We start from the raw sequence: 26,065 nt of genomic DNA, 5'->3' as shown, positions 1-26,065 counted from the left end.
GAGCGCGTACCCGGGAGAACAAGGCAGGAAGGAGAGGAGGAGGAGGAGGAGGCTGCGGGGAGCCCGCTCCGGTGGGCGAAGAGCGGCTTTGAATCGTGCCTCTGTTCCCAGGGATTAAAGCATGAATGGGAGCAGCTTCCCAGCCACGATGGAGCGAGGAGGAGGAGGAGGCTCAGGCTGTGGGAATAAGGTAACTCCTTGCCTCTTGCAGGCATCGCATGGCTGCGCTGGGCAGGACAGAGCTCCTTTATGCACAGGGTGTGTGTGGCTGTGTGCATGCAGCGGGCAGGGGCTGGGAGGAAGCAGGGAACACTCATTCCTCTCCCCCTCCCCGTGTGTTGAAAGGATGCACAACGGGTTCCGGGGGCTGATGGAAATCACTTTGCCCCCCCCCCTTTTTCAGGCTGGGGTATGGATAATGCACACTGTGCTCCCAGACCTGCACTCGCTCCCTGGGCTTCCTCCCATGGGGGGGGATACAATGGCCCCGCGCCCTTCCAGCTCTCCAGTGCCTCCGTGCAGGAGGATGAGAGGTGAGGAGCCACAGGGAGAGTTGCTTCTCCCTCCCCTTGGTCATCCTCTGCCTTTTCTCCTCAGCAGAAAGGGATGGGTTTGGGAGGAGGGAGAACTGAAATCCCTTTCATTCGTGCCAGTGGTGGCGAGAGCCAACTTTGAGGCTGCTTAAAGGGAAAAGCTTTCCGAGTGCTGTCTTGGGGAGGAATAGGAGATGGCTGGGCAATGCCGTGCCAGCTGAGGGGTCATCTCTGTGTCGCCTTGTGCTGTGGGAGTGAAAAACAGGGATTGTGGGCGAGGAAGCCCATGGTGACCAATGAAGCCCTCACCAAATGTTGCTTCCCTTTTCCCGGCTGGGCCTGTGTCGGGCTCAGTTCTAGGCTCTGTGCCCCCGAGAGCCCTGATTCCTCTCCCAGAGCAGAAACGGGTCCAGCTCCTCCCGGGAGGGGGTTTGGATGTGCCCAGATGTTTGGGAAAGCACTGAAGGACAGCCTGATGCTGACAGCTGTGGAGCCCAGACCCGCTCAATCCCAGCCAGTGGGGGTCCTGGCTGGGTGTCCCTCTGTCACTGCTGCAATAGCCGTTTGTTCTGCGCTGTCCATCCTCCCCTTGCCTTCAGGGGCTTCTTCACAGCTCTTGGCATGAGCTTAGGAAGCATTTGCTTTGGGGTTTAGTGACGCATCACACAAGCACCCACTTGGGTGCACCCAGTGCGGGAAGTCAGGAGCCATCCCTTGGCGTCTCTGCACACTGATGGTCCAGTGCTGGGACTGGAGGAGCCTTTGCAATGTGTTGGATGGCTCTGCCCGTGCTTGTCTGAACTGCAGGCAACTTGTGTAAATGAGGGAGGGTGGGGGTGTGCCCATGGAGGTGGAAGAAGGGCTGTGGAGCTCCAAGGCATTCCTTTGTTTCCTTGCTCATAGCAGGGAATCCTGCTCACCCAGGCTCTTGCTTGCCCTGGCCATGTGCTTCTCTGGACACAGCTCGCCAATGCCAATCGCAGCCTTATGGTGGTTGGGATTTGGGGCTCACCTGGCAGCACTGGGATCAGAAAGGTGTGGGGAAATGGAGGCACTTGGGGAAAAGAGAGTGAAAGGTGTTGCTGTATGGAGCACCAGCTCAGTGTCAGCTTCAGAGCACTGGGGATAGAGGAGGTGTTCTGGGCAAGGAATTAGAAGGAGATTTTACCCTGGCAGGGAACAAGGCTCTGGGAATGGCCAGAGCCAGCAGGACAGTGGATGCTATCTGCATGGGAAGGAAGCGGAGCAGTAGTGTCATTCTCCTGCTTCAATATGAAAGACAGAGGAAGAGAAGTGCCTGGATCCATCCAGCAGCCAGGCCTGGATTTGCTCTTCCCTTCCCCGACCTGCATCTTCCCGGTCTTCACTCTGCAGCTGGGCACATCCCAAGGCAAGAAGAGCAGCTTGGCTTTGCCTGCAGCCAGGAGAACCATGCTGAGCTGCCCAAGGAAGCTCCCAGTGTGAGCACACGCTGCCCTGAGCTGATGCTTCCCAGGAGGAAAGCTGTGTGTGCCCTGCTCATCTCCTCCAGCACCCTCGTGCTGCACCAGCAGAAGCCTTGGGAAACGAGCACCAGGGCAAGCGTTGCACTTGATGCTTTGGTGTTCCTTGGACACTTGCCTTTTGCTCTCTCTCGCCCTTGTTGTGTTTCTGTCAGCTCAAACCCAGCAGGTCTGGGGTCTTCGAAGCAAACCCAGTGGGCAGATGTGAGCCCATGGGCAGGCAGGAGATGGTCCTTTCTCGCTTCCCTCTGCGTTTTGCCTTGCAGGGATGAGCAGCGCCTGCTTTCCAGGGGCTCACCAGCAACACCTCTGAGTCCTGGGAACACACCAGGCCTTGGGCAGCATCTTTCCCTGTGCCTGATGCCCTCTGTGGCTTTCTCACCCTCCATTGCATGCAGCAGCCTGGGAAAGGGAAGGGGGCTGTAGCTCCAGGTCTCATTTGAGGACATGGCTGGAGGTGCACTTAGTGTGGCTCCCACCACCCCAAAGGCAAAGCAGCTCTGGAAGCAGTGACACCTGCAGTGTCTTTTTCACAAGTCCATGTTCTCTGTATCGTGTTGTCTGCTAAGCTTTGCTCATGGAGATCCTGAACCGGTTACCGGCCTTCTCTGGTGGCAGGGGAGTGATCTGTGCCAAGCACAAGGGCTGAAGAGCGAGGACAGAGTCTCCTTTCCCTCCTGTGAGCCCCAACTGGTTGCGTGTGGGTTGCCTGGATTCACCTCCAGGAGGTAAGAAGGGCTTTGCTGAGTGGAGACCTCAGGGTGAATGAAGCTTCATACCCTCACCTAGACACGGGGACACCCCCAAGAGCCCCAAGTGATACAGCACTGTTGACTATATCCTCCCACATCCTTTAATGGGGACTGCACAGCTCCAGGGAGCTGAGGCACTGGGATCCTGAAGGACTCACTGGAACGCTTCCCTGTGCTCTGTAGCAGTGCTGCTGGCTTTGTCCCACTTTAGTCCTTCCCTCCTGCTCTCTCAGCCTGTACCAGGTCCCATTCCCAAGGCAGGCTGTGCACAGGCGCACCTCCGTTACCCATGTGTGTGTCCTTCCCCGGTACAGCTGTGTGCAGATGTGCACACATCCCCTGGGCTGCCCTCTGTCCTGCCCAAGCAGCGCATGCCTTCAAGCGCTTTGCCAGCTCACAGACCCCTCTACAGCTATCCCATCCAGCTGACCACGGGCTGATGTGCCTGCCAGCGACAGCGGAATAAAGAGAGGAAGGCTCCAAATCCCCTTCCTGCCTGGATCTGAGCTGTTCTCCTCAAGAGCTCATCCTCTGTGCGAGGCTGGTCTTTAAGAGCAGGTGATGTATTCGCTCTCCAAGGGTGTGCTAATGCATTGGTCACTGCTGGCCCAGCTCCAGCCTCTACACTGCCCTGGAATGCTCTTTATTGTTAGATCCGGAGATGTGGTTTGATGCTGCAGAGTCCTTGGTGCTGGGAACGCTGGAGGGAAGCTAAAGTGGGACTGACCTCAGAGAGGAGTTTAAACCCTGCCTTTGAAACCTCCAGGGAGGGGATTTCCATCTTCACGTCACGATTGAGAACTCCCTTGTTCAGCTTGCGAAGCACGGAAGGGAGATGTCCTCCGAGCCCCACATTCCTTCCACTGTGCCTGCTGGAGCCTGGATGTCCTCCCTCAAACAACAGCAGCTTGTGCCTCATGATGCACCGTGGAGAGCCTCTGCCTCCCTTCCTGCCTGGTGCACGCCATGGTGCATTGCTGGAGGTACTGAAGATGTGGCTCTCCGTTCGGTAAAGAGAAATGGGCATCTCCAGGGTGCAGCTCAGTTCACGTGAAGGCATTCTCCCAATGGGAATTGGAATTGTCCCTGTTGGTTGCAGGCAGAACCCATCAGCGAGCTCTGCTGTGGGGATGCCCAGCCATGGCACTGCAGGAGGCAGGGGTGGGTGTCTCCTACCCTGATCCCTGCAGATGGGCACTGGGAGGCCAGTGCAGCTCCCATCCCACCTTTGGGGAGTGGGAATTGACCTGGTGTGCACGGCTGCTCCAGCCTGGTGAATGACAAGAGGAGGCTAATCCAGAAGAACCACCTTGACCCCCCAGCTGGGAAGAGCCAAGGAGCAAAAGGATGGATGCTGAGGCTCTGCTCTGGACTCCATGACTGCAGAGATGCGAGTGGGGCTTGGAGGGGATTTGGAAGCCTGCTCCAGGATTTGTCTGGCATGCAAAGCATTTATAATACCTCCAGCATTATCATACCATAATGCCAGTGTGACTCGGGGCCCACTCCAGCCCTCAGTAAAGCAAAAGCCTCACTCCTCTCCCCATCACTTGGATAAGGCGCAGTTTTGCACATCCCATACTCTTGTCCTGGAGGCCCGCAGTGAGGGTGAAGGTGATCCTGTGCTCCGTTGGGAATGAGTGGCTCTGGGTGCATATGTGTGTGGGTGCTGAGCGCGCTGCAGTGTGACAGTGGAGTGGGTGCTGGGGTACCTCCCCCTGGGCTCCTCTATAAATACCACCATGGTGCTGAAGCGTTCTGGCTCGGCGCCTTAGAGCCCATCCTTTGTTTGTCCATCTGTTTAGCAGCTTCTAAAGCTAAAGAAGAAATGTGTCTCCATGGATTTCTCCCGGAGGCCTGGGAGGGCCAGGCCTGTGCTTCCCAGCTTCCCAGTGTGCAAAATCCATCTGAATCCCATAGCCCGGGGCATGGAGAGGAAACCTGGAGCTGCGCTGAGACACCGACACCCTGCAGTGCATCCAAGCGGGCTGTCTCCAGCTCCTGTCTTCCAGCCTCGGGCTGGTGCAGTTCCAATGGCAGGAATTAGTTCTGTGGGAAGTGCCTTTCTCGTGCTCTGCTCGTTGTTAGAAGCCATCATTCCCAGTGCTTCCTTGCTGGAGGAGCCATCACCCATCCACTGCCACGGCCAGGCGGAAGGGAGCAAACCTGGCTGCTGGGTGTGAGCCCTGCACACTCGATGCCACCCTGCAATGGCAATAACTCTGCAGGGCCCTAGGAGAACGTGTCCCTATGGGCACCGTGTCCCTCCCTGTGCCCTCCTTGTCCTGCCACCCTCCAGCCTGTGGGCTGCTGTCAGTGCGAGCCCCAGGCGAGGCTGGGGTTGATGGAGCACCCAGGAGGTGAGCAGTGCTGGCTGCAGGTCCATGGAGCAGAGCCTGAACTCCTGTCCCTCCCAGTAACACTTCTGGAGCAGCCTCCGCAGGGATCACAGGATGGGAGCAGCTCTGCTCTCTTCCCACTGAGGCCAGGCTGAGAGGGGAGCTGTGATTAACCCCTAGCACAGCGACCCATGCCATGTGTGTGCCAGGGCAGTGGGCAGCACCCTGCGGGCTGGGGATGCTTTAAGGTGCTGCTTCACGCAATGATGCTGAGGAGCAGAATTCTGCTTTCACCTGACTTTGTAGCAGCACGTTTTGCTTCTGATCTGGGAGAGAGCAGTGGAATGTGGCACGGGCCTGCCACCCCTGCAGCAGGAATACTGTGTCCTTCCCAGCCTCCTGCAGGGATGCAGTGCTCCAGGCGGGGCTGGCTTTGCCTGGGCGCTGTGGGGTTGTGTGGGCATGCAAAGGTGGGTTCATCCATTGGGATGAATGGGAGCATGGAGGTGTAAAGAGTCTGTCTCATAACACATCCACAAGGCATGACTCTAGCACGCTCCTTTCCAGTGAGATTGCTGGGATGACCTTCTGCAAGGGTTTGGGAGGAGCTGTTGCTGGGTTTCGGTTAGATGAGCATCATTCCTGGCATGCTTCTTATCAGGAAGTGCTAAAACTGAAGAGTCTGGGTGGAATGTGAGGGGTAAGGGTGAGGCCAGGACAACGGTACCTGTGTGGGAAGCTGGTGGTGTGCCCATGGAAGGATGCTGATGGGTTTCTATGTGCTAGCCTGGCCGGAGCGGCAGGATTCAGGCATGGCAGGAGATGGTTAAAAGAGGATGTGGTGTGGTGAGAGTTCAGCTGTGGCTCAGGCTTGTACCTTATGGTTATTCTATCAGTTACTTTAGCCTGAAATTCTCCAAGTGCAAGCAGCCAAGAGTATGGAGAAGGGGCCTGGCAGGCATAACTGTGAATAACAGCACTCCAAGATGAATCCATTGGCAGCAAGGTGGAGCTGTCTGGATGCTGGAGGTGTAGATCCTGTCTCTGCCTCCGGCCTGGCACAGCAGCCTCAGGAAGCAACACAAACGGCAATAAAAGGTGCCTTTCCATAGATAAAGCCCAAAGGATGGTAGGAGGGGAGCTGCCAATCCCTGCCTTTTGTGGAGGAGTAATTGTCCATGGCACTGTGAGGATGCTGGGATTATTGTCACTGTTACCAGGTGAAGAAGTGATGGGCTCAGGCCAGCGCTGCAAGGCCAGGTTGGACACAGGGGCTTGGAGCATCCTGCTCTAGTGGAAGGGGTCCCTGCCAATGGCAGAGGCTGGAACTGGATGGGAAGCAACACATCCAGAGGGACTGAAAGAGGAAATTCTCTTGGATGCCGATGGGACCCAGGGAAGGTGTGCCAGGGTGTCCTCCCAGATGTGCTGCACAGCCTGCAGTCTGCATTGGGCAGCAAGCCCCAGTCCCCTGCTCTGCTTTAGGGCCCCCTGCAGCACTGAGCCCCTCTGGAACCAGGCAGCACTGATTCTCCCCCCCATCCCAGCCTCATCATCAGCTGACTCCAAGAGCTCAGTAACTCTTGTTTCTAAAGCTCACTCCTCTGCAGGAATGCCATTGGAAACACTGACAGCTCCAATCAAACACCCAGGGCTGCTCTGGTGCTTGCAGGTATTTGTTCCATCGCATAAAGGTAAAACCAACCTGACTGATGCAGTGTTGTACCTTGAGATGCAGCAGCAAAGCACAGATGTGCTCCTGCTCACTCGAGGAAGCCACTCCCATGGCCTGGAGTGTGATGGGGCTGTGCGGAGAGTCTCCTAGCCCTGTCCCCTCCTTGCGCAAGGGGGTGGCCTGCCTCTGTGTCCCTGCCACACAAGGTAGGTGACAGGCATAATAAGGCTGCAATTTATGTGGCTGATTTGAGATGCACTGTAATTACTGCATGATTACAGTATTCTTAGAGCAGCCATTACAAACCCCTCCAGGTTCTCCCCAAGGGCTCGTCTCGCTGCTCCCCTTGCAAGTAAAGCACTGCACGGGAGTCTGTGTGTCCATCAGCTGGGCACGCTCCGTGTGCCTCTTGCAGGTTGGAGTTCCCTGTGTCCATGTATCCCAGCACTTTGGTGGTGAAGGTGCTCTTGGAAAGGGCAGGAGCTGGTCCTGGGGAGCTGGGCTCCACCGGTGAGGGTGGCTTCTTCACTGCTCCATCCTGCCTGCAGGAGAGCCGGCCCTTGGCTGCGCCTGAACTGAGGAGCAGTGACCTTGGGGCAGTGGGAGCTGTGCTCTGCAGCACCCCCAGCACTGGTGCTTGGGCCATTTCTGTATTTAGCCTGCTGGAGCCCTGTGATCCCTGCCCAATGGCAGCAGCTATTTTCATCTCCCCCTAGAGCAAGCGGAGGTGCAGGTGAGCCAAAGGCACCGAGCCACAGGGGAGGATGGAGCTGGGTCCAGGCTTCCATTGGAAGCTGCTGACACGGGTGGAATTAGCCTGTCCCACCCAGAGACAGACCCAGAGCCACATCCCACCTCCCTGCAGGGCTGGAATAGCCCTGGATTGGTTGCATTGGCACAGGGGGGCATGGCAAAGGAAAGGCACTCGTTTCCTTCCAAATGCCTCTCAGGTGGGAGATGGGTCCATGTTATCCTGACCTGTCAAAGGGTCCCGTGTGCCCTGTGGAGACAGGAGGTGAGGCAAGAAGGATGAGTGCATCCTGGGGACCCTGCCCAAACCCACCAGGAGATCCCTTCCAAGTGACCTTCCTGCTCCCATGGGGCAGGGCTCTGGCTGTGACAGGGACACCGTGCACTGAGCAGCGTTTGGATTTGAGGCTCATCTCTTTAAAGAAGCCATCTAGCAGGGAACAGGAGCTGGGGTTTTCCATGGTGCTCTTGGCTGTGGTGTTTTGGCTGACCAAGGAGCTGAGTGAGCTCCAAGGGCTGCATCTTTGCTGGCTCTATCCAAGGAGAGGAGAGGAAACCGCAGGAGAGAGCTGCTTCGAGTCAGCCCTGTCCCTGCAAGCACAGGCACAGGACTCCATCCTGCAGCACTGAGGGATGCTGAGGTGCTGGTGCTGAGGGGTTGCTGCTCAGGCAGCAGCTAACACAGACTCTGCTGAGTGTGGAGGGGATGCATTGACAACACATTGCATCCCCAAGCACGAGCACCAGGGCAGTGGATGCTCCTCTCAGCCTGGACATGCGCACCCCATCAGGCAACTCAGCGACAGCAGTTCTCCTTCAGGGCCTGATGCTTGCAGTGTTTGCAGCACTCGGGGGGAAGCTGGATGCCAGCAGGTTGGCTTTGCCTCCAGCCTTCAAAACCCAACCTTGAAGAGCCTGGATTCTGCTCTAGAAAAGAAAGGAATTGATGCTTTCCCAAACTAAAGCCCTTTTTAAGGTGTCAAGGTGCCCGGTGGTGGCTTGCTGCGCTGGAGAGGGCCAGCTTGCTCACTCAGTGCCAGCCTTCTTCTTGCATGCATTGGAATCAGGTTATTAATAACTCTTTTTAAATAGAGCAGGGTTTAATTCCTTTCAGGGCTAGGGAAGAGCTCAGTGATTCAAAGGGAGTGCAGGAGGCTGCGGAGGCGCTGAGCTCTGTGCCACTGTGTGCCCTGACCCACAGCCAGGCAGTGGGTCCTGCCCCAGCCCCATCTCCACAGCGGGTCAGGAGGCAGCAGTGTGTGGGGTGAGCAGCCTCAGCTCCAGCTCTGGAACTGGGAACACGGTGCGGAGCCAGCAGGGAGTCAATGAGGGCTTGTGGCTTGCTGGGCACAGCTCCTCATGGGTGATGGTCGCAGGGGCCAGTGCCATAGGCAGCCCCCAGGGTACCCCACCACCTGGACTGAGCCACAGGATCCTACAGCCCTCATTCAGGCAGTGCCAAAGCCTGGGGCTTCTCTCCACCACTAACAAGAGAAGGGAACAATGACAACAGATTGGGGCATTGCAGCTTCTGAGACAGTGGCCTTCTGCCTGCAGGTTGGCGAGGTGAGGCTTGGTCCTTAGGTCCCGCTGCCACCCTTACATGGGGGGTATCATGGAACTGTTGGAACAAGTCCAGAGGAGGGCCATGAGGATGATCAGGGGCTGGAGCACCTCTGGTATGGAGATAGGCTGAGAAAGTTGGGGCTGTTCAGCCTGGAGAAGAGAAGCTGCGTGGAGACCTCAGAGCAGCTTCCAGTATCTGAAGGGGCCTATAAGGATGCTGGGGAAGGACTCTTCATTAGGGACTGTAGTGATAGGAGAAGGGGTAATGGGTTAAAACTGAAACAGGGGAAGTTTAGATTGGATCTAAGGAGGAAATTCTTTCCTGTTAGGGTGGTGAGGCACTGGAATGGGTTGTCCAGGGAGGTTGTGAATGCTCCATCCCTGGTGGTGTTCAAGACCCAGTTGGACGAGGCCTTGGGTGAGATGGTTTAGTGTGAGGTGTCCCTGCCCATGGCAGGGGGTTGGAACTGGATGATCTTAAGGCCCTTTCCAACCCTAACTATTCTATGATTCTGTGATTCTAAGTCTTCCAACCCTTTGGACAAAGCATATGCAAAGCCTATTATGGAGCTATGGAATCTAGTCCAATCCTGTTGAAATTGGGTCATCCTTTGTTAATGTCACTTTTTAACATCTATGGAAGGTAGCAGTGAGCAAAATACTCGGTGCAATGCAAACCATAGGGGTGGAAAGAGAGGCTCTGAGTGGTTCTGACAGCATGGATGTGGTCTGAGCTGAGCAAAGGTATGACTCAAGGTATCGTGGTGTCACCAGCTTGAGGAGGCCTGATGGAGAAGCCCTTGAAGGAGCTACTTGCTGGAGCACTCACTGAGCATCCAACCTTAAAGTCAAACAGCTTCTCATGGGTGTCATCAGCATTTCCCTGGAGAAAACAACTCCCATTTGTCTTTCCCTTTGGAAGTGGGCTGTAAATCCAACAGCTTTCCATCGTGATGGAGATGCTTTCTAAAACCCCTGTGTGAAGTGCAGCCGTTGATGAAGAAGCATGGAGTGCTCGGAATGCTTTCTCAGCCAAGACCTATCACCCACAGCTCGCCTGGCTGGGGAGGGAGCCTGGAGCAAGCATTGCCATTGTGGATTGACAACCAGAGCATCCCCTGAGAGCATCACATCTCCTGTCCTGTCCCTAGCTTGGGCATGGGGGGAAGGATGAATCCGCACAAGAGGAAGCTCCTGATGCTTGTTAAAACGTGGCTGAAGCCCCGAAGCTCCAGGGTTTCTGTTTCCCGGACTGGTGGGTGGCTCATTCTCATTCTGGATATGCATTTTATTCACATACACAGCTAATCCTGTTTGGAATCCTGTTAAGTTCTTGTTCTTCTTCCTATCCTGTGGCAATAAGTTCCAGGAGCTAATTGTGCTGGTGTTGAGCTCCCTTGATCCACTTTGCTCACGCTTGCTGTACATTGTAAGCGTTGTTCTGAGAAGATGGGCTCATGTTATTCCTTTTTGTGAGCTAATCTGTGGGTTTGATCCCATTTGTTCTTGACTTGCAATTCCAGCTTTGGGATGTGCAAATCGGCCCCAGTGCAAGGCTGGTTTGGGATGTGCAACCTTCGGGGGGGGGGCTCAGAGAATCCCAGCCTGGGTTGGGTTGGAAAGGACCTTAAAGCTCATCCAGTTGAGCACTGCCAGGGATGGGGCAGCCACAGCTTCTCTGGGCACCCTGTGCCAGTGCCTCAGCACCCTCACAGGGAAGAAACCTTGGAAGAACAAGCAATTCCGTGTGCTCATTACTCAGCTCCATGTTCTGCTTAATAACTGAACAGCAATTAGCTCCGCAGCTTTGCTACTACACTGATAACAGCCCCCATTAAAGTTATGGGGTTGTTGGCATTAATGGCTTATGGAGTAACTAGTGAGCAAGAGTTATCACCACCTTGCTTCTTAGCCTGAGCTTACAGACCTTTGCTGCCAAACACCAGCATCTCTGACAGAGGCTTTGTGACAGTGCCCTTGTCCCCTGTGTCCGCTGGGCTGGAGATGCTCTTTATCCTGGTCGGGGGCCATTGTCCAGCAGGGATCAGAGCTGTTCCCATCCCCAGGGTGAGAGGAGCCCTGTGTTCATGTTCAGGGACACTTTGCTCAGGGGGAAAGCTATCGGTGAGAATAGGCTTTGCATCCTGATGTGTTTGTTTGCTTTGTAAAGCTTTTGTTGTAGGATCTGGCTCTGTGTGTGCTATTTCCTGGCTGGTTGTAATGCAAGGAAGTGTTTGACTGTGTTTGTTTGGGGGGTTTGTCTGTGTTTTTCTTACATCTAGGCATCTAGTCAACTCCAGTGACATCTCTCTATCATCTTTCTATCTATCTATCTATCTATCTATCCATCTATCTATCATCTATCTATCTATCATCTATCTATCATCTATCTCTCTATCTATATCTATCTATCTATCTATCATCTATCTATCTATCTCTATCATCATCATCTATCTATCTATCTCTATCATCATCTATCTATCTATCATCTATCTATCATCTATCTATCTATCATCTGTCTATCTATCATCATCTATCTATCTATCATCTATCATCTATCATCTATCTATATCTATCATCTATCTATCATCTGTATCTATCTACCTATCTATCATCTATCGACCTAACATCTGTCTATATCTACCTATCATCTATCATCTGTCCATATCTATCTATCGTCTATCGACCTATCATCTGTCTATATCTACCTATCATCTATCATCATTATCTATCATCTATCAATCATCTATCTAATCTATCATCTATCTTATCTATCTATCTAATCTATCTATCTATCCACACAAACTCGCCAAGCAAGTCTTTAGGTGAACATGTCCTGGTCAATGGGTGGAAACCCAAGGAGTAATGACACTCACCAGCCCCGCAGGGAGAAAGAAGGGAAAACTGCAACCGGCTTGCAGGTGGAAGCCGTGTTTCCTAAAGCAAGTGCCAGCACATTCACTCCATTTCGAAGACGAACCTTCAGTGTTTAACAATCCAGCCGGTTCCCAACACGCGGCTCCGGGGTTCGTTACAGCTGCGTTATCAGATGAACGCTCTTTCCCTATTGTCATGCCTTGACACCATTGCCCTCTGCCGGAGAATGGGGAATCTCTGCCACCGTGTGGCACAGCCCTTCTGCTTCCAGCACGTTGGAAGAGAGCCCTGCTCCAACCGTGTTTTAACCCCCAAATCACCCCAAAACTGAGGATTTGTGTCTTTTGCCTAAAAAAAGGGAAGTATTCTTTCCGTTACTTCCTGTTGTCCCTCCTTTTCCCTGCAGAAGCCTCACATGGACAACCTGAACAAAGGCAGGTTTGGGTTTAAAGCTGTGCACTGGGAACAGGAGAGGTGTATGTGATGGAGCAGGGATGGAGTGAATACCTGGAGGAGGAACATCGCTTTTCCCATTCCAGTTCTTGGCAAGCCTCCCTTGTGCCGTAAAGAGCAGCAAAAAGCATCATCTAGTTGGGCACCATGGGCTTTGGGGGCCGCAGGGCAAGGCCTCTTTGTCAGACCATGAAGCTGTGAGTGCTGTCACCAGCAGTGCACCACCATGGGATCCTGGCTGATGCTGCTCACAGCAGCAAATGCATCTCACCCTTCACTATGTGCTGGTGAGGCGGGAGCGTGGCTTCGGAACACTGGGAACTGGCCTCACGCTCGGAATACTTTGGATCCAGGTTTGCTGCTGCTCAGGGCAGCCCCAAGGGGCTCTCCCCATGTCCTTCAGTCGGGCTTCTCAGGGTCATCCAGGCTCTCAGATCCCTTCAGGGGTTAACAGTGAGCAGATGGCTTTGGTGCAGAGCAGCAGATCCCACACGGAGAAGGCACTGGCTGCATCCTCACGTTCTCCCCCAGCCATGGAATGATAGGATCAACCAGGGTGTAAACCATTCCCTTGTTCCTTGGGAGCAGATCCTAGCCCCCTCCTGGCTCCATCCTCCTGTCAGGCAGCTGTAGGGAGCAACAAGGTCCCCTCAATGTCTCTCTCACAGAGAGGGGCCCAGACAATCACCATCTGCTGTTGGCATCCCTACTGTGTCCCTTTGGGCATGTGGCGTGTGCTGTGTGCAGGGAAGGAACATCAGGAGCAGCCACTGTGTGTGGGTACCTCATTCACCCCTGCAGCCCATGGTTTGCTGGTGCAAAGGGAGCTCAGGCAGCCCCAGAAGGACATGGAGAGCTCCATCCTAGGCTCAGCCTGTCCTGTGGGAGGATGCTGGCTTGGCAGGAGGCAGGGAAAAGGCATCTTTAAGGTACAAGCACTGTGCTGGGAGGAAGCTGCCCTTGACAAAGGGCCATTTGCTGCATGCCAGCCACTGTGGCGGCTTGCCAGAGCTCTGCATTGGCTCTGAGCAGCTCTTTTTGCTTGTCCTTTCCTCCCAGCCCCTCTAAGTGCCTGAGGCCTTCCCTGGATGCATTTGCAGCTAGCTAAGGGGGGCAGGCTTGTCAAAGCTGCCCCTTCCAGCTCTGCCCTACAAGGGATGCCCAAGGGATGCATGAGAGGATTCCCAGTGTCCTCTGTTGGGGCACTGACAGCAACTGCAGGGACAGCAAGGATGAGGCCAGATGCTCTTTCCTGAGGGCTCTGTGTGCTTTGGCAGCTTGGGGCCAGCGGGATGTCTCTGGCTCGCAGGGATGCAGCAGCAGGCTGGGATGCGCTGGAATAACTCCTCCTCTTCCTCCCTGGCTGCTTTCTCCAGTCCTGACCATAAACAGGGACAAATCCGCATTGCTGGGAGATGCTTCCCTGGAAGTGGCTGCACCGAGCAGCTCCTTGAGCTGTGAAAGCTGTTCCCTGTTCTTCCCTGCAGGAATCCTGCCTCTCTGTAGAACTGGGTGTGTTTGGGGGCTTGTTGCTGCTGGAGACCCTCCCAGGGTAGGTGCATGGGAGGTGGATGGGTCCCCAGCTCCCTGGCACAGGTTTCTCTATGGGAGGCAGCAGGTTCCCCTTGTTTTCCCTGCTAAGTTAACCCCTCTGTGGCTGAAGTGCTGACCTGGTTGTGTCCAGTGACTTGAATCCCGCTCCAAAAGGACGAGCCATGGCTTCCTGGAGCCGTTTCACTTCAGGTCTTCCACTGGGTTCAGTGTCAGAGGCTCTCTGTAGTCAAGGCACAGCCAAGGAAACCCACATCTACCCAAATCAGGGATTTGAGCCTGCATCTCTCCAGCGCTCGTTTAGCATCTCTCTGCAGCCCTGTTAGCAGCAGGTTAATGCCTTGCCCTGCATGGGAGCAGCGGTACTAAAGTGGTACCCGTGTTTGCAGAGTGTCCATCGTGTGTATCCCTAAGTGATGTACTTTGCTTGCTGAGACACTTGGGTAAAACACAGTCTGCTTAAATGTTATATGGGCTTATACTGAATCAGCCTGACCCATCAACATGCTCCAGTTGCAACATCCCTGGGATGGAAGAAATGAGCCATTGGAAGCCTGAGCTGCCTCAGAGACGCCACTGGGATGCTCTGAGCTGAGGGGAAGATGGTGATGGGCAAAACACAGGGTCACCGGTTCACTGGAGCTGTATTCCCAAGGGAGCAGGCACAGGCAGCCCAAGTGCTCTGCCTGGCCTAGGGAAGGGGTCTGATGGGCCACAGGATCATTATGGTCTCTGCTTCCTCCCAGGGCACGGGCCTGGCACGTGGCGGTGTGAGGATGGCTGGCTGGGGGGTGAAGGGTCCTCTTCTGCTGGGCATGGTCAAGCAGTGATGCAGCACTGAGCAGCCTGTGCTTGAGGAGGTGGATGTGAAGGGAAGCAAGGCTCTGAGCAGGGGTGGGACACGCTGCTGCTGCTCAGTGCCCAGCTTTGATTTGCTCTTCCTGAGGAGGACCGTGAGCCCTGTGCAGGGGCTCCATAGTGCTCTTCTCTGCCTCCTCACCTCTGTGCTGTGTTGCAGGTTCCCTTCCACGTGAGTCCCTGAGGCTCCTGCTGCCAGCTCCAGCCCTGTGCTGCAGAAGTGCCCTCCTGCTCCGGGTGTCAGCAGCCGAGGCCCCTCCAAACCTGCTTCTGCAATGGGTGGGTTGTAAGCACTGGTAAGACCCACGAGCCATGTCGCCGCTGCTGCTCTCTCCTCCTCGCGTTCGCTCTCTGTGTCCTTGTTCCTTCCTGCCCATTTATTTCTCTTCTCCATGTGCTCTGCTGTTCTGTCTCTGGGGTTCTCACTGTCAGGTAATGAGGAGCTGTGGGTCCAGTCAGTCTTGGAGATGCCGAAGAGACGAGACATCCTGGCTATCGTGCTGATAGTTCTGCCCTGGACACTGCTAATCACCGTCTGGCACCAGAGCACCATTGCTCCACTGCTTGCAGTGCACAAGGGTGAGAGAACTCAAACCAGCCCATGCCCGCTCCGTGCATCCCTCCCTCGTCCTCATCTCCTCCCTCATTTCATCTCTCCATGGCAGCCATGCTCATCCCAGCTCCCAGTCCATGCTCATACAGAAGCCCAGTGCTCACAGGGGCTCTTCACACACATCAAACTCCAAGCCATGGGGTGTGCTTACTGCACTTGGAGAGCGATCTGTGGCCTAAAGCCAGAGCTCTGAAGGAAGATGCTTTGCTTTGTTCCTGGTGGATGATGATCCCCAGCAGAGGAGCCCCTTCTGCTGGCCCTGCACACCAGTCAGTTGAGCAGGAAAGCTGCAGAAGCAAGAGAGCAGAGGAAACAAAGCTGCCACTTGAGACAGCTCTGGGAGACGGGAGGCAAAGAGCATCCCTAAGTGTCCTCAGCAAAGCAGCCAACTGGTGCTCCTGCACTTGACGAAGGCAAGAGCCAGCCTCTCACCTGAGTGCCTGTGCAGTTCCAATGCTATGAGAGCATCAGCTCCTGCACTGCCTGTCCCACAGAGCCCTGGCCCAAAGCAGATTGATGCAGGATGTTCTGAGGGATCCCCTCTGGCCAGAAGGTCCTAGTTTTTACCCTGTTCTTGGCACAGCAGCAGTACCTATAGGCTGAGAGCTCTTGCAGGCTTCATTCTTGACTCTGCCCTTCTGCTGCAGGTCATTATGGGGAGGCTTGTGTGAGGGGAAGAAAGCCACTCCTTTTCCCCTCTCTGGTCCTTTTCTATGGAGGATTCTTTCCCCTTTTCAATGTCATGTTTGCACCCATCCTCCGAAGATGCTTCTTCCTTGGCTGAACACTTGGAATTGTGCAGGCACCTCATCCCTGTCCATCCCCACCAGACAGACCCATCTCCCTCCATCAGCACCATGGAGTAGGAGACCTTCATTCAGTTCAAGGCTGCCATCAAAGCCAGTGATGCTGGAAGAGTAACGTGCTATGACCCTGCTGGGTCACATCTGGTGTCTGGCCTCTTCCTTCTCATGTGGTGGTCGCTCGGTTTGCAAACCCTATGGCTCCAAGTAGGATGTGCCCACTAGAGAGCAGCTCCCTCAGACACTGAATGGAGGTGTCCCTTCACCTCTGCAGCTCCTGAGTGTAGACTGTGGTGTTCCTGCTGCTCTGCAGAGGTACTGAAGTGTGAAAGTCACACCCTGGGAAAGCAACAGGGGCAGGACCTTTCCTTCCCTTTAGCTGAATAGGAAGGATTCTGTTTGCAAGGAATGCTTTGGATCATTGTATCCTACGTGCATGCTGTTTATTGTTCCCTCTGCTCTGCTGAGTGTGATGCTCAGAGACTGGGAGGGCCTTCCTGAGGCTCTCTGCAGGACAATGCCTACACTTACAGGCTTTGATTCCCCTCTCCATCTCTGGATCTGAAGTGTGTCTTTCCCTGCATCCGCATGGCCCATCCCAGGCCTGTCAGTGCTGCAGAGTCTCCCAAGGTGATGCTGCTGGGAGATCTTCACTGCCTTGATATGACCACCAGTTAGCTCCCTGCCTCCCAGTCCAGGTGTTCCAGTGTCCTGTCCCACTGAACGTGGTGCCCAGAGCACTGGATCTCTTTGGGAATGACACCTCATCCATCCCCGTTGCTGTTTTCTTTACCTAGATCTGACTGCTGTACAACAAAAGCCTGTCTCCTCTGTAGCTTTGCCTGGAAAGGTTGGACCAGATGGTCCTCGAGGTCACCTCCAGCCTGGTGCTCTCTGATTCTGGCTGCTTGTGGAAGTTGCTCTGAGCACTCAGGCCTTGCTTGGTGCTGCTTTTCTAACAGCAGAACCCTCTTTCCTCCTGTGTGTTTGTCCCCGATGCCTTTACTTATTTGTGTATTGATGGAAGCCTCCATCCGAGCTCGTTTCCCATCCTCTGCACCCAAGAGGGTGACCTGCTATTAGCAACCAGCCTGCGGGCTCAGCTGGAAGGGGGGGTGCTGGAGGACTGAGTCCATGCAGCTCTCTCTTCTCTCTCGTACCCTTGCTCAGATGATGGTGGTGACTCCCAGCGTGATCTCGCTGCAGGCTTGGACTCCAAGGAATACTGCCTGTCGGAGCGGGACATAGTGGAGGTGGTGAGGACAGAGTATGTTTACACCCGCCCGCCCCCGTGGTCCGACACCCTTCCCACCATCCACGTCGTCACCCCCACCTACAGCCGGCCCGTGCAGAAGGCAGAGCTGACCCGCCTGGCCAACACCCTCCTGCACGTCCCCAACCTGCACTGGATCCTGGTGGAGGACTCGCAGCGCCGCACGCCCCTCATCACCCGCCTGCTGCGGGACACGGGGCTCAACTACACCCACCTCAACGTGGAGACCCCGCGCAACTACAAGCTGCGGGGGGACATGCGGGACCCCCGCATCCCCCGCGGGACCATGCAGAGGAACCTCGCCCTGCGGTGGCTCAGGGAGACCTTCCACAAGAACAGCAGCCAGCCCGGCATCGTGTACTTCGCCGACGACGACAACACCTACAGCCTGGAGCTCTTTGAGGAGGTAAGACCCAGCTTGGGACGTGGCGGGTGAAGGATGCTGCGTCCTGAGGCGAGGGGATGCTGGGTGCATCCTCTCCTGAGCTCTTGGACCACGGGCGTCCTATGTGAAGTGATGGGAACCCCAGTGCCATGAAATCAGGTAGGTTTTACTCTAAAGCTAAGGAGCTGCCTTCCCCTGCTGGGAGTATTGGAGGAGTGGAGCATCACAACATACCCGTCCCACTCTCTTTCCATGCACCAGATTCCCAGCTGCTTCCTGAGCGCTTTTCCCTTCCACCATCCCTCTGTATGGCACTTGGCTGCCTGTGAGTTGGTGTTTGTTCTTGTCTGAGCACTTCCTGGGGTTTCTCCTCCCTGCTTCCTCTTTGCTCTCATCCCACAGTGCCCACTGAAGCCTGGAGCCGCCAGGAGCATGGTGCCTGCTCTGCACCGAAAGGCACCAGTGCCTCTAAAAGCAGAGCTACCTGCATGGCATCACGCAGGACATCTTCCCCCATGGCTCTGCCTTGCTGCACACACGAGGAGCATGGGTTTGTGCTTGCTCCTTCTCCTGGAGAGGTGGAGCCCTCCACGCTGCCTTGGAAAGGGCTGCTCTTGCAGCAAGGGATGGGAATGGGGGACTGCTCCCTTCCCCACCAGCCGCCAGGTTCCATAGCAGGGATCTCCTGTTTGTTTGCTCCACACCTGCCTCCTTCCCCTCCCCTGGTGGCTTTCACTTTAGCTTCCATAGCCACAGCTTCTAAAGCTGGAAGCAAACCCACATGAATGCCTTCTTGCACAGTCCCCTTTGAGCCTGGCTCCGGCAGCATCTCGAGACAGACACCACACATGAATAAAGCAGACAGGGCTCCTCCAGTCACCTGTGGGCTCTGCCTGCAGAGGTTCCTCTCCCCTGTGAGCTCCAGTTTAAGGCCACACGGAGCTGCTGGAACGTGCTGTGAAATGCAGCAGACACGCACCAGTGTTCCCCGTGGGCAGGGGCTGCTCTTAGCCTGTGTATAATGCAGGAGGGCAAGCGCCAGGGCTCCTCTGGCCTTGTTTGCTGCAATTAGCAGTGATGAGATTAGCTCCGGGAGATCCCCGAGCGGAGAGACTGGGCTGAGAGCAGGCTGGAGGCTGAGCCTGCCAGCAGGGTGAGTGGGCAGCCTGGCATTCAGAGCATCTGCCTTGGCACGGGCAGGCATCTCGAGTGGCCCCTCGTGGCTCCTGTCTGTGCCTGTTGACTCTGCAGGGCGTGGAGGCATCCAGCACCACTCCACTGCGGGTAGGAGCAGGTACAGAGCCCTATCCTGCAGGCTGGGAGCTTCAGGAGAGCCTCAGCTGGCCCTGAGGTGTGGGATGCAGCTGCAGTGCCTCGCTCTAGGGATGCTGCAGCTCAGACTCCTTAGCTTTCACCCTGCTTCCTAGATAGGCCATTCTGCTGCCCTCCTATGTGTCCTGTGCTGATGCCCCACAGCTCAAAAGCCTTTGGGCAGAACCCCACTCTTCAGTCTGTTATGGTTGTTATTGGCAGCTCAGGGGTTAGTGCTCAGCTCACGCCAGCTTCATGGCCAGGTTGGACACAGGGGCTTGGAGCAAGCTGCTCTGGTGGAAGCTATCCCTCCCCGTGGATGAGCTGGATGAGCTTTAACCAACCCACCCCATTCCATGGCTCTATGCTTGTTTCAGTGGCTGCCCATTCCTACGGTGCCACTTGGCTTCCGCAGCTCCCGATGCTCCCCCTCGCAGCGGTGCGCGTCGAGCCCATGCTCCCGGCTCCCGAGGATGCGGCGGAGCAGGAGGCGGGCTCCCTGCGGGGTGCAGGCAGCCCCTGCAGCCCGTCCCTCTGTGCCCCTGCAGATGCGCAGCACCAGGAAGGTGTCGGTGTGGCCGGTGGCCTTTGTCGGAGGGCTGCGCTACGAGTCGCCCCGCGTCAATGCCGCCGGCAAGGTCTATGGCTGGAAGACGGTGTTCGACCCGCACCGCCCCTTCGCTATAGACATGGCCGGCTTCGCCGTGAACCTCAGGCTCATCCTCCACAGACCTCAGGCGTACTTCAAGCTGCGGGGAGTCAAGGGGGGCTACCAGGAGAGCAGCCTGCTGCGGGAGCTCGTCACCCTCAACGACCTGGAGCCCAAAGCCGCCAACTGCACCAAGGTACGGTCCACACTGGAGATGTTCAAAGCCATCCTGGACAAGTTCCTGTGTGATGTACCCTAGGTTACCCTGCTCTTGCAGGGGGTTGGACCTGATGATCTCTTGAGGTCCCTTCCAACCCTTGGGATTCTGGGATCCTTCCATCACTTGCCCCCCCGGTTCGTGTAGGTTGGTGACCAGTGCGCACAGCAGCGCTCGAGCTGTTGGTGTGAGTGACAGACGTGGAGGGTTCTCTTGGCCTTGCCTTGATGTGGTGGGGACCAGCACTGCTCTGCAATGCCATCCCCTTGTAAAGCTGCCATTTACCCCTGAGGAGCTCTCTGCTGCAGCTGCAAGAGCTCCAATCAGGCTGCTGTAACCTGTTCTTCCCTCGTGGTGCGGTGTGCTCTGTCTCTAACACCCATCACAAGGCACAAAGCACAGCTGAAGATGAGCTTGAGCTCATTTAATAGCAGTGGCCTCGATTCTCTTGACACAGAAGAAAAGCAAAGGGTTATAGAAGTGAGGTGTGTTTGTTACACCAGCGGGTGTGCTCTGGGAGCAGAGGATCTCCACAAGGCTGAAGAGAGCCTTAGAGATGCAGCAGTTTGGGTTAGCACAAGCTGGGAGGAAGCTAAGCTGTCGTTGCAGCTCGGTGTCTCTTTGCCTTCCTGCTGTATGGTCCCCATCTCAAACAGGAGGCACTGCAACCCCTCCTGTGTGCTCGGCACCCTGTAGGTCAGCTTGCCTTGTTGGCTTCTAATTCCCTGTTAGGAGGCAATGCCTGCCATGGAGGAGCAGGCTCTGAAGGGCTTGTGGGGAGCAATAAAACAGGGCTTTGGACCAGCTCCAGACAGCAGCCGGCCTCTATTGCCCCAGTTGGTGAGATTGGAGCCCTGCACTGGTCCGAGAGGTTCTTGGGGTGCTCCTGTTTAACCAAAGGGTTTGCAAAGGGCTTTGCTCATCCTTTAGAAGCAGAACATGCCCTTGTTTCCTCCCGAAGAGCAGGGCCTGGCTCTGGAACTGCACATCCCTGGATTAACTGTGCAGAGCATTGTCATAGCAACGAGAGGAAACCCCCGCCAGGCAGCAAACAGCAGCGAGAGCAGGTGAAGGGAAGCAGGATGCTGTAGCTGAAGGGATGGAGCTGCTCCCAGCAATCCAGGCTCTGGGGGCAAGGCAGTGAGTGTGATCGAGTGTTTTAAACAGCTTCCATGCAGCAGAAGGGCACAGCTGCCTGACACTGCTTACCTGTACCCCCTCCAGGAGCACCAGACCTCTTCAGTTTATATGGATCCCAGCTCTCATCCACAGAGGGTCATCCCTAAACAGTCTTCCAGTGCCTAAAGGGGCTACAGGAAACCTGGGGAGGGGCTTCAATCCGAACCATCTCATGGCTCTATATTGCATTTTGCTGCTAAGACCTTAGGGAAGCTTTAGCAGGAGCTTCAGTTCTGGTTTAAGCTGGAGAGGGGCTTTAAGCAATGCATTGTACATGGTACAGAGAGCAGCAGTGTGGGGCCAGCACACCAAAGGAGATGTGTATGGGGTTTTGGGGTGATGTGGCACACAGATGCTTGCTGGGTTCTGACAGGACCGTGTGCATGCGGAAGGTGGGGAGTGTTCTGCACCTACCTCCTGCATCCAGAGCATCCCTGCAGTGACGGGTGCTCAAGATGCACTGAGAAACCAGCGTCACTGCTTCCACACTGGCCAAGGATGCAGGAACAGGGTAGGCAGCAAGGTGAGGGAGGAGTAGGGAGCACATTTGGGGCTCTGCTGGTGAGGGAGCTGCCTTGCATCACTGCGAGGGTTGGTGAGCCTCTTGGGCAGGGTGGTTGCTGACTCCCTGGAAGCAGCAGGTTGATGTCCCAAGGCAGCACGCTGTGAAAGGGGATGTGCTGGTGCACTCTGCAGAGCAGCAGGGCTGCCCGAAGGGAGCTTTATGCAAACCTGACTGTGCCATTAGACCCCAGGGTGAAACGGCACCACTGATGGACGTTGTTAGTGCAGGCAGTGACTCCTGTTGCTTCCCCAGATCCTGGTCTGGCACACGAGGACAGAGAAGCCGGTGCTGGTGAATGAGGGGAAGAAAGGATTCACAGATCCCAACGTGGAAATCTGACTGCGGGGCTGGACGGAGACCAACAGGAGGTGAGAGCTCTCGGTTTGGACACTGAAGGGAGGAGAACACCAGGCAGTGACTCTGAAACGTGCTTTCTCAGTGCCATTTCCACGTTCTGACCTTCCCCTTCTGCAGAACGTCCTGAGACAAGCAGAGAATCTCTATGTGATCGTAAAGACAAGCTGCTGAAGGGGGAGAAAACCAGGGGAGGAGAGTTTAGGCACAGGTTACTTGGTTAAATAACCAAACCTCTGCCCAAACAAAGTTGCCTTATGAACTGTACTAACAGAGCCAAAGCACACGGGTGCAGGATGTGCACTGTCTGCTGCTGGGTTGCTGAAGTGAAGGATGGACTGCTCACTCCTATCTACATCCAAACCGTGGTGCTGCATGTCGTGATTATAGGGAAAAATAAATGCACAGCTCCCTTTAACTGAGTGTACCACCAGGGCTGAGGGGAGAGGGAGCTGCTGCTTGTTCTCTTGCTCTCTGGAATACAGGGAAGGAAGCACAGCAAAGGGAAGGGTCCCTGTGCCCAGCAGCAAAGGGAAGGGTCCCTGTGCCCAGCAGCAAAGGGAAGGGTCCCTGTGCCCAGCAGCAAAGGGAAGGGTCCCTGTGCCCAGCAGCAAAGGGAAGGGTCCCTGTGCCCAGCAGCAAAGGGAAGGGTCCCTGTGCCCAGCAGCAAAGGGAAGGGTCCCTGTGCCCAGCAGCAAAGGGAAGGGTCCCTGTGCCCAGCAGCAAAGGGAAGGGTCCCTGTGCCCAGCAGCAAAGGGAAGGGTCCCTGTGCCCAGCAGCAAAGGGAAGGGTCCCTGTGCCCAGCAGCAAAGGGAAGGGTCCCTGTGCCCAGCAGCAAAGGGAAGGGTCCCTGTGCCCAGCAGCAAAGGGAAGGGTCCATGTGCCCAGCAGCAAAGGGAAGGGTCCATGTGCCCAGCAGCAAAGGGAAGGGTCCCTGTGCCCAGCAGCAAAGGGAAGGGTCCCTGTGCCCAGCAGCAAAGGGAAGGGTCCCTGTGCTCAGCAGCAAAGGGAAGGGTCCCTGTGCCCAGCAGCAAAGGGAAGGGTCCCTGTGCCCAGCAGCAAAGGGAAGGGTCCCTGTGCTCAGCAGCAAAGGGAAGGGTCCCTGTGCCCAGCAGCAAAGGGAAGGGTCCATGTGCCCAGCAGCAAAGGGAAGGGTCCCTGTGCCCAGCAGCAAAGGGAAGGGTCCCTGTGCCCAGCAGCAAAGGGAAGGGTCCCTGTGCCCAGCAGCAAAGGGAAGGGTCCCTGTGCCCAGCAGCAAAGGGAAGGGTCCTGTGCCCAGCAGCAAAGGGAAGGGTCCCTGTGCTCAGCAGCAAAGGGAAGGGTCCCTGTGCCCAGCAGCAAAGGGAAGGGTCCCTGTGCCCAGCAGCAAAGGGAAGGGTCCCTGTGCCCAGCAGCAAAGGGAAGGGTCCATGTGCCCAGCAGCAAAGGGAAGGGTCCCTGTGCCCAGCAGCAAAGGGAAGGGTCCCTGTGCCCAGCAGCAAAGGGAAGGGTCCCTGTGCCCAGCAGCAAAGGGAAGGGTCCCTGTGCCCAGCAGCAAAGGGAAGGGTCCCTGTGCCCAGCAGCAAAGGGAAGGGTCCCTGTGCTCAGCAGCAAAGGGAAGGGTCCCTGTGCCCAGCAGCAAAGGGAAGGGTCCATGTGCCCAGCAGCAAAGGGAAGGGTCCCTGTGCCCAGCAGCAAAGGGAAGGGTCCCTGTGCACAGCAGCAAAGGGAAGGGTCCCTGTGCCCAGCAGCAAAGGGAATGGTCCCTGTGCCCAGCAGCAAAGGGAAGGGTCCCTGTGCCAAGCATCAAAGGGAAGGGTCCCTGTGCTCAGCATCAAAGGGAAGGGTCCCTGTGCTCAGCATCAAAGGGAAGGGTCCCTGTGCCCAGCAGCAAAGGGAAGGGTCCCAGTGTGTTTCCAGCAGCAGTGAGCTCTAGGACAGCCCATGCCCCCAGGCTGAGCGGCTGGAGCCCTGCCTGCTGCACTGGCCCTCTTTGGCCGCCCACACTGGCAGGCCAGCAGAGGAGAGCCCGCACTGCCCATCAGCTGCACTATATATAGCAGCTTTGCAGAGAGGCCACAGCTCTCCGGTGTTGTCACAACTGCGTGTCACCAGCACCCAGTTGCCTAGCAGCAGTACTCCGGATCCGAGATGGGTTTTGGGCTAGCTCCAAGGGGTGGCAGCTGACTGCAGCGAGGCAGGAGGGTGATACACATGCTACTTGTGTCTCTGTTGCAGATCTCTTCATGCACAGCCTGCAAAGTTCCCCTCTACAGCATCCAAGCAGCCAGACGTGCGGTAGCCAGGACCTCTGCTGACTTCCAGGAGTTCTTAGTGTACTGCAAGCAAGCACCACTGCATCCATAAACTGCCCGGGTTCCCTTGCCCTTCCTCCTGGACTCTGAGCACAACCAGACACTGGAGGTGGAGAAAAAGCACAGAAAGCACAGGCCTGCCATCACTTTTGGTCCCAGAGCAGCTGCCTTGCGAGAGGAGATGCTCGGTTCGGGAGCAGTGGATGCAGGGCAGGATGCACTGAGGCCGTGGCACCGTTGGGATGGTGGCTTAGACTGGAGGGGCTGTTCCATAGGACCTGAAGGTGAAGGGTGAGGATGGCCACAGGAGCGTGCTGGCCCCTGGTGACTTGTTCCTGAGACACGTGTACCTTGTGGCTGTGTGTGCCTAAGAGCTCTCTGATCATGGAGGGGACAGCCGCCTTCCCAGATGGCACCTGAGCCCTTCATTTGAAACCTACTTCAATCAGTGTTCATGACGCTGCACAAGACAAGGAAGGGTTTGGGGGAGAGTGAAAAGCAAGGCAGGTTAGAACAGGCCCAGCATTATCTCTGCTCTCTTCGTATTCCCTCTCCTTTCCCTTCATTAGTTCCATGGTCTGGGGGGCACTGACATACCTCTGTGTTCATAGAATGGGTTGGGTTGAAGGGACCTGAGAGCTCACCCAGTTCCAACCCCTGCCATGGGCAGGGACCCCTTCCACTGGAGCAGCTTGCTCCAAGCCCCTGTGTCCAACCTGGCCTTGAGCACTGCCAGGGATGGGGCAGCCACAGCCTCTCTGGGCACCCTGTGCCAGCGCCTCAGCACCCTCATTGTTAAAGAAATTCTCCCTTTTATCTAGCCTGAATCTCCCCTCTTTTATTTCACCATTCCCCCTTGTCCTGTTCCTGCAGGACATTATCCCAAGCCCCTCTCCAGGTTTCCTGCAGCCCCTTTAGGCACTGGAGCTGCTCTAAGGTCTCCCCTTCAGGAGCCTTCTCTTCTCCAGGCTGCCCCAGCCCAGCTCTCTCAGCCTGGCTCCAGAGCAGAGCTGCTCCAGCCCTTGCAGCATCTCCATGGCCTCCTCTGGCCTCGCTCCAACAGCTCCAGGTCCCTCTTGTGCTGCTGCCCCAGAGCTGGATCAGGGCTGCAGGGGGGGTCTCACAGAGCACAGCAGAGGGGCAGGATCCCCTCCCTGAGCTGCTGCTCACGCTCCAGGGCTGTCCCTGGATGGATTTATGGTTACAGTGCGTGGTTCGCTATTCATCCATGCTAAAGCAGTTGGGAGTGGGTTTTAGCCTGAGTGCTGTGGCCATACACCATAATCCTGGTTCACGTGAGCACTGGGTGTGGGATTCCCTGAAGGATGCTCTTCCCTAAAGCCTGATTCCCACCCTTAAAAAATGTTAACTGCTTAAAATGAGGGATTTCATGATAAAAGCTCATTTTAGTGCATGCTGGGATGTATGCTGCAGCCCCAGCCCCTTGCTCAGAGCCAGGCCACACTACTGCAGAGCTGCAGCAGCTCCAGAGGTAACTTGGGATCGAGCAGCACCCTTGTAAAGGGATCCTTTCAGCACCCGGCTCGAGGTAGGTTCATACATGGG

At 56.0% G+C, this 26,065-nt stretch overlaps 1 protein-coding gene across 8 annotated transcripts; it reads left to right on the top strand.

The window, feature by feature from the left end:
* The first annotated feature begins 31 nt into the window (after positions 1-31).
* Positions 32-25,365, top strand: B3GAT1 (beta-1,3-glucuronyltransferase 1). Of its 8 annotated transcripts, none has more exons than XM_061368618.1 (7): positions 32-190; positions 15,017-15,135; positions 15,289-15,435; positions 17,479-17,951; positions 19,790-20,086; positions 22,104-22,219; positions 24,423-25,365. In XM_061368618.1, exons 2-6 carry the CDS (start codon positions 15,132-15,134, stop codon positions 22,188-22,190), a joined length of 1,008 nt encoding a protein of 335 aa, XP_061224602.1. In that variant the 5' UTR covers positions 32-190; positions 15,017-15,131; the 3' UTR covers positions 22,191-22,219; positions 24,423-25,365. The 8 variants fall into 8 exon arrangements, with proteins under 8 accessions (XP_061224602.1, XP_061224600.1, XP_061224603.1 ...); XM_061368616.1 differs by having other exon boundaries at positions 17,443-17,951; XM_061368619.1 differs by having other exon boundaries at positions 15,017-15,152; positions 17,443-17,951.
* Positions 25,366-26,065: the final 700 nt, after the last annotated feature.

This window comes from Neopsephotus bourkii, unplaced genomic scaffold, assembly GCF_033783945.1.
Source record: "Neopsephotus bourkii isolate Nb327-2 ecotype Australia unplaced genomic scaffold, CSIRO-AGI_Nbou_v1 NB_1433, whole genome shotgun sequence".
Classification (NCBI taxonomy): domain Eukaryota; kingdom Metazoa; phylum Chordata; class Aves; order Psittaciformes; family Psittacidae; genus Neopsephotus; species Neopsephotus bourkii.
The sequence above is the reverse complement of the archived record's forward strand: the minus strand, read 5'-3'. Positions and strand labels throughout refer to the sequence as shown.

Excerpts from the sequence above, each read along its gene's own strand:
- B3GAT1 (XM_061368616.1), top strand. Across the intron at positions 15,436-17,442 it reads ACTGCTTGCAGTGCACAAGG|ATGATGGTGGTGACTCCCAG; the intron begins GTGAGAGAACTC and ends ACCCTTGCTCAG. Across the intron at positions 20,087-22,103 it reads AAGCCGCCAACTGCACCAAG|ATCCTGGTCTGGCACACGAG; the intron begins GTACGGTCCACA and ends TTGCTTCCCCAG.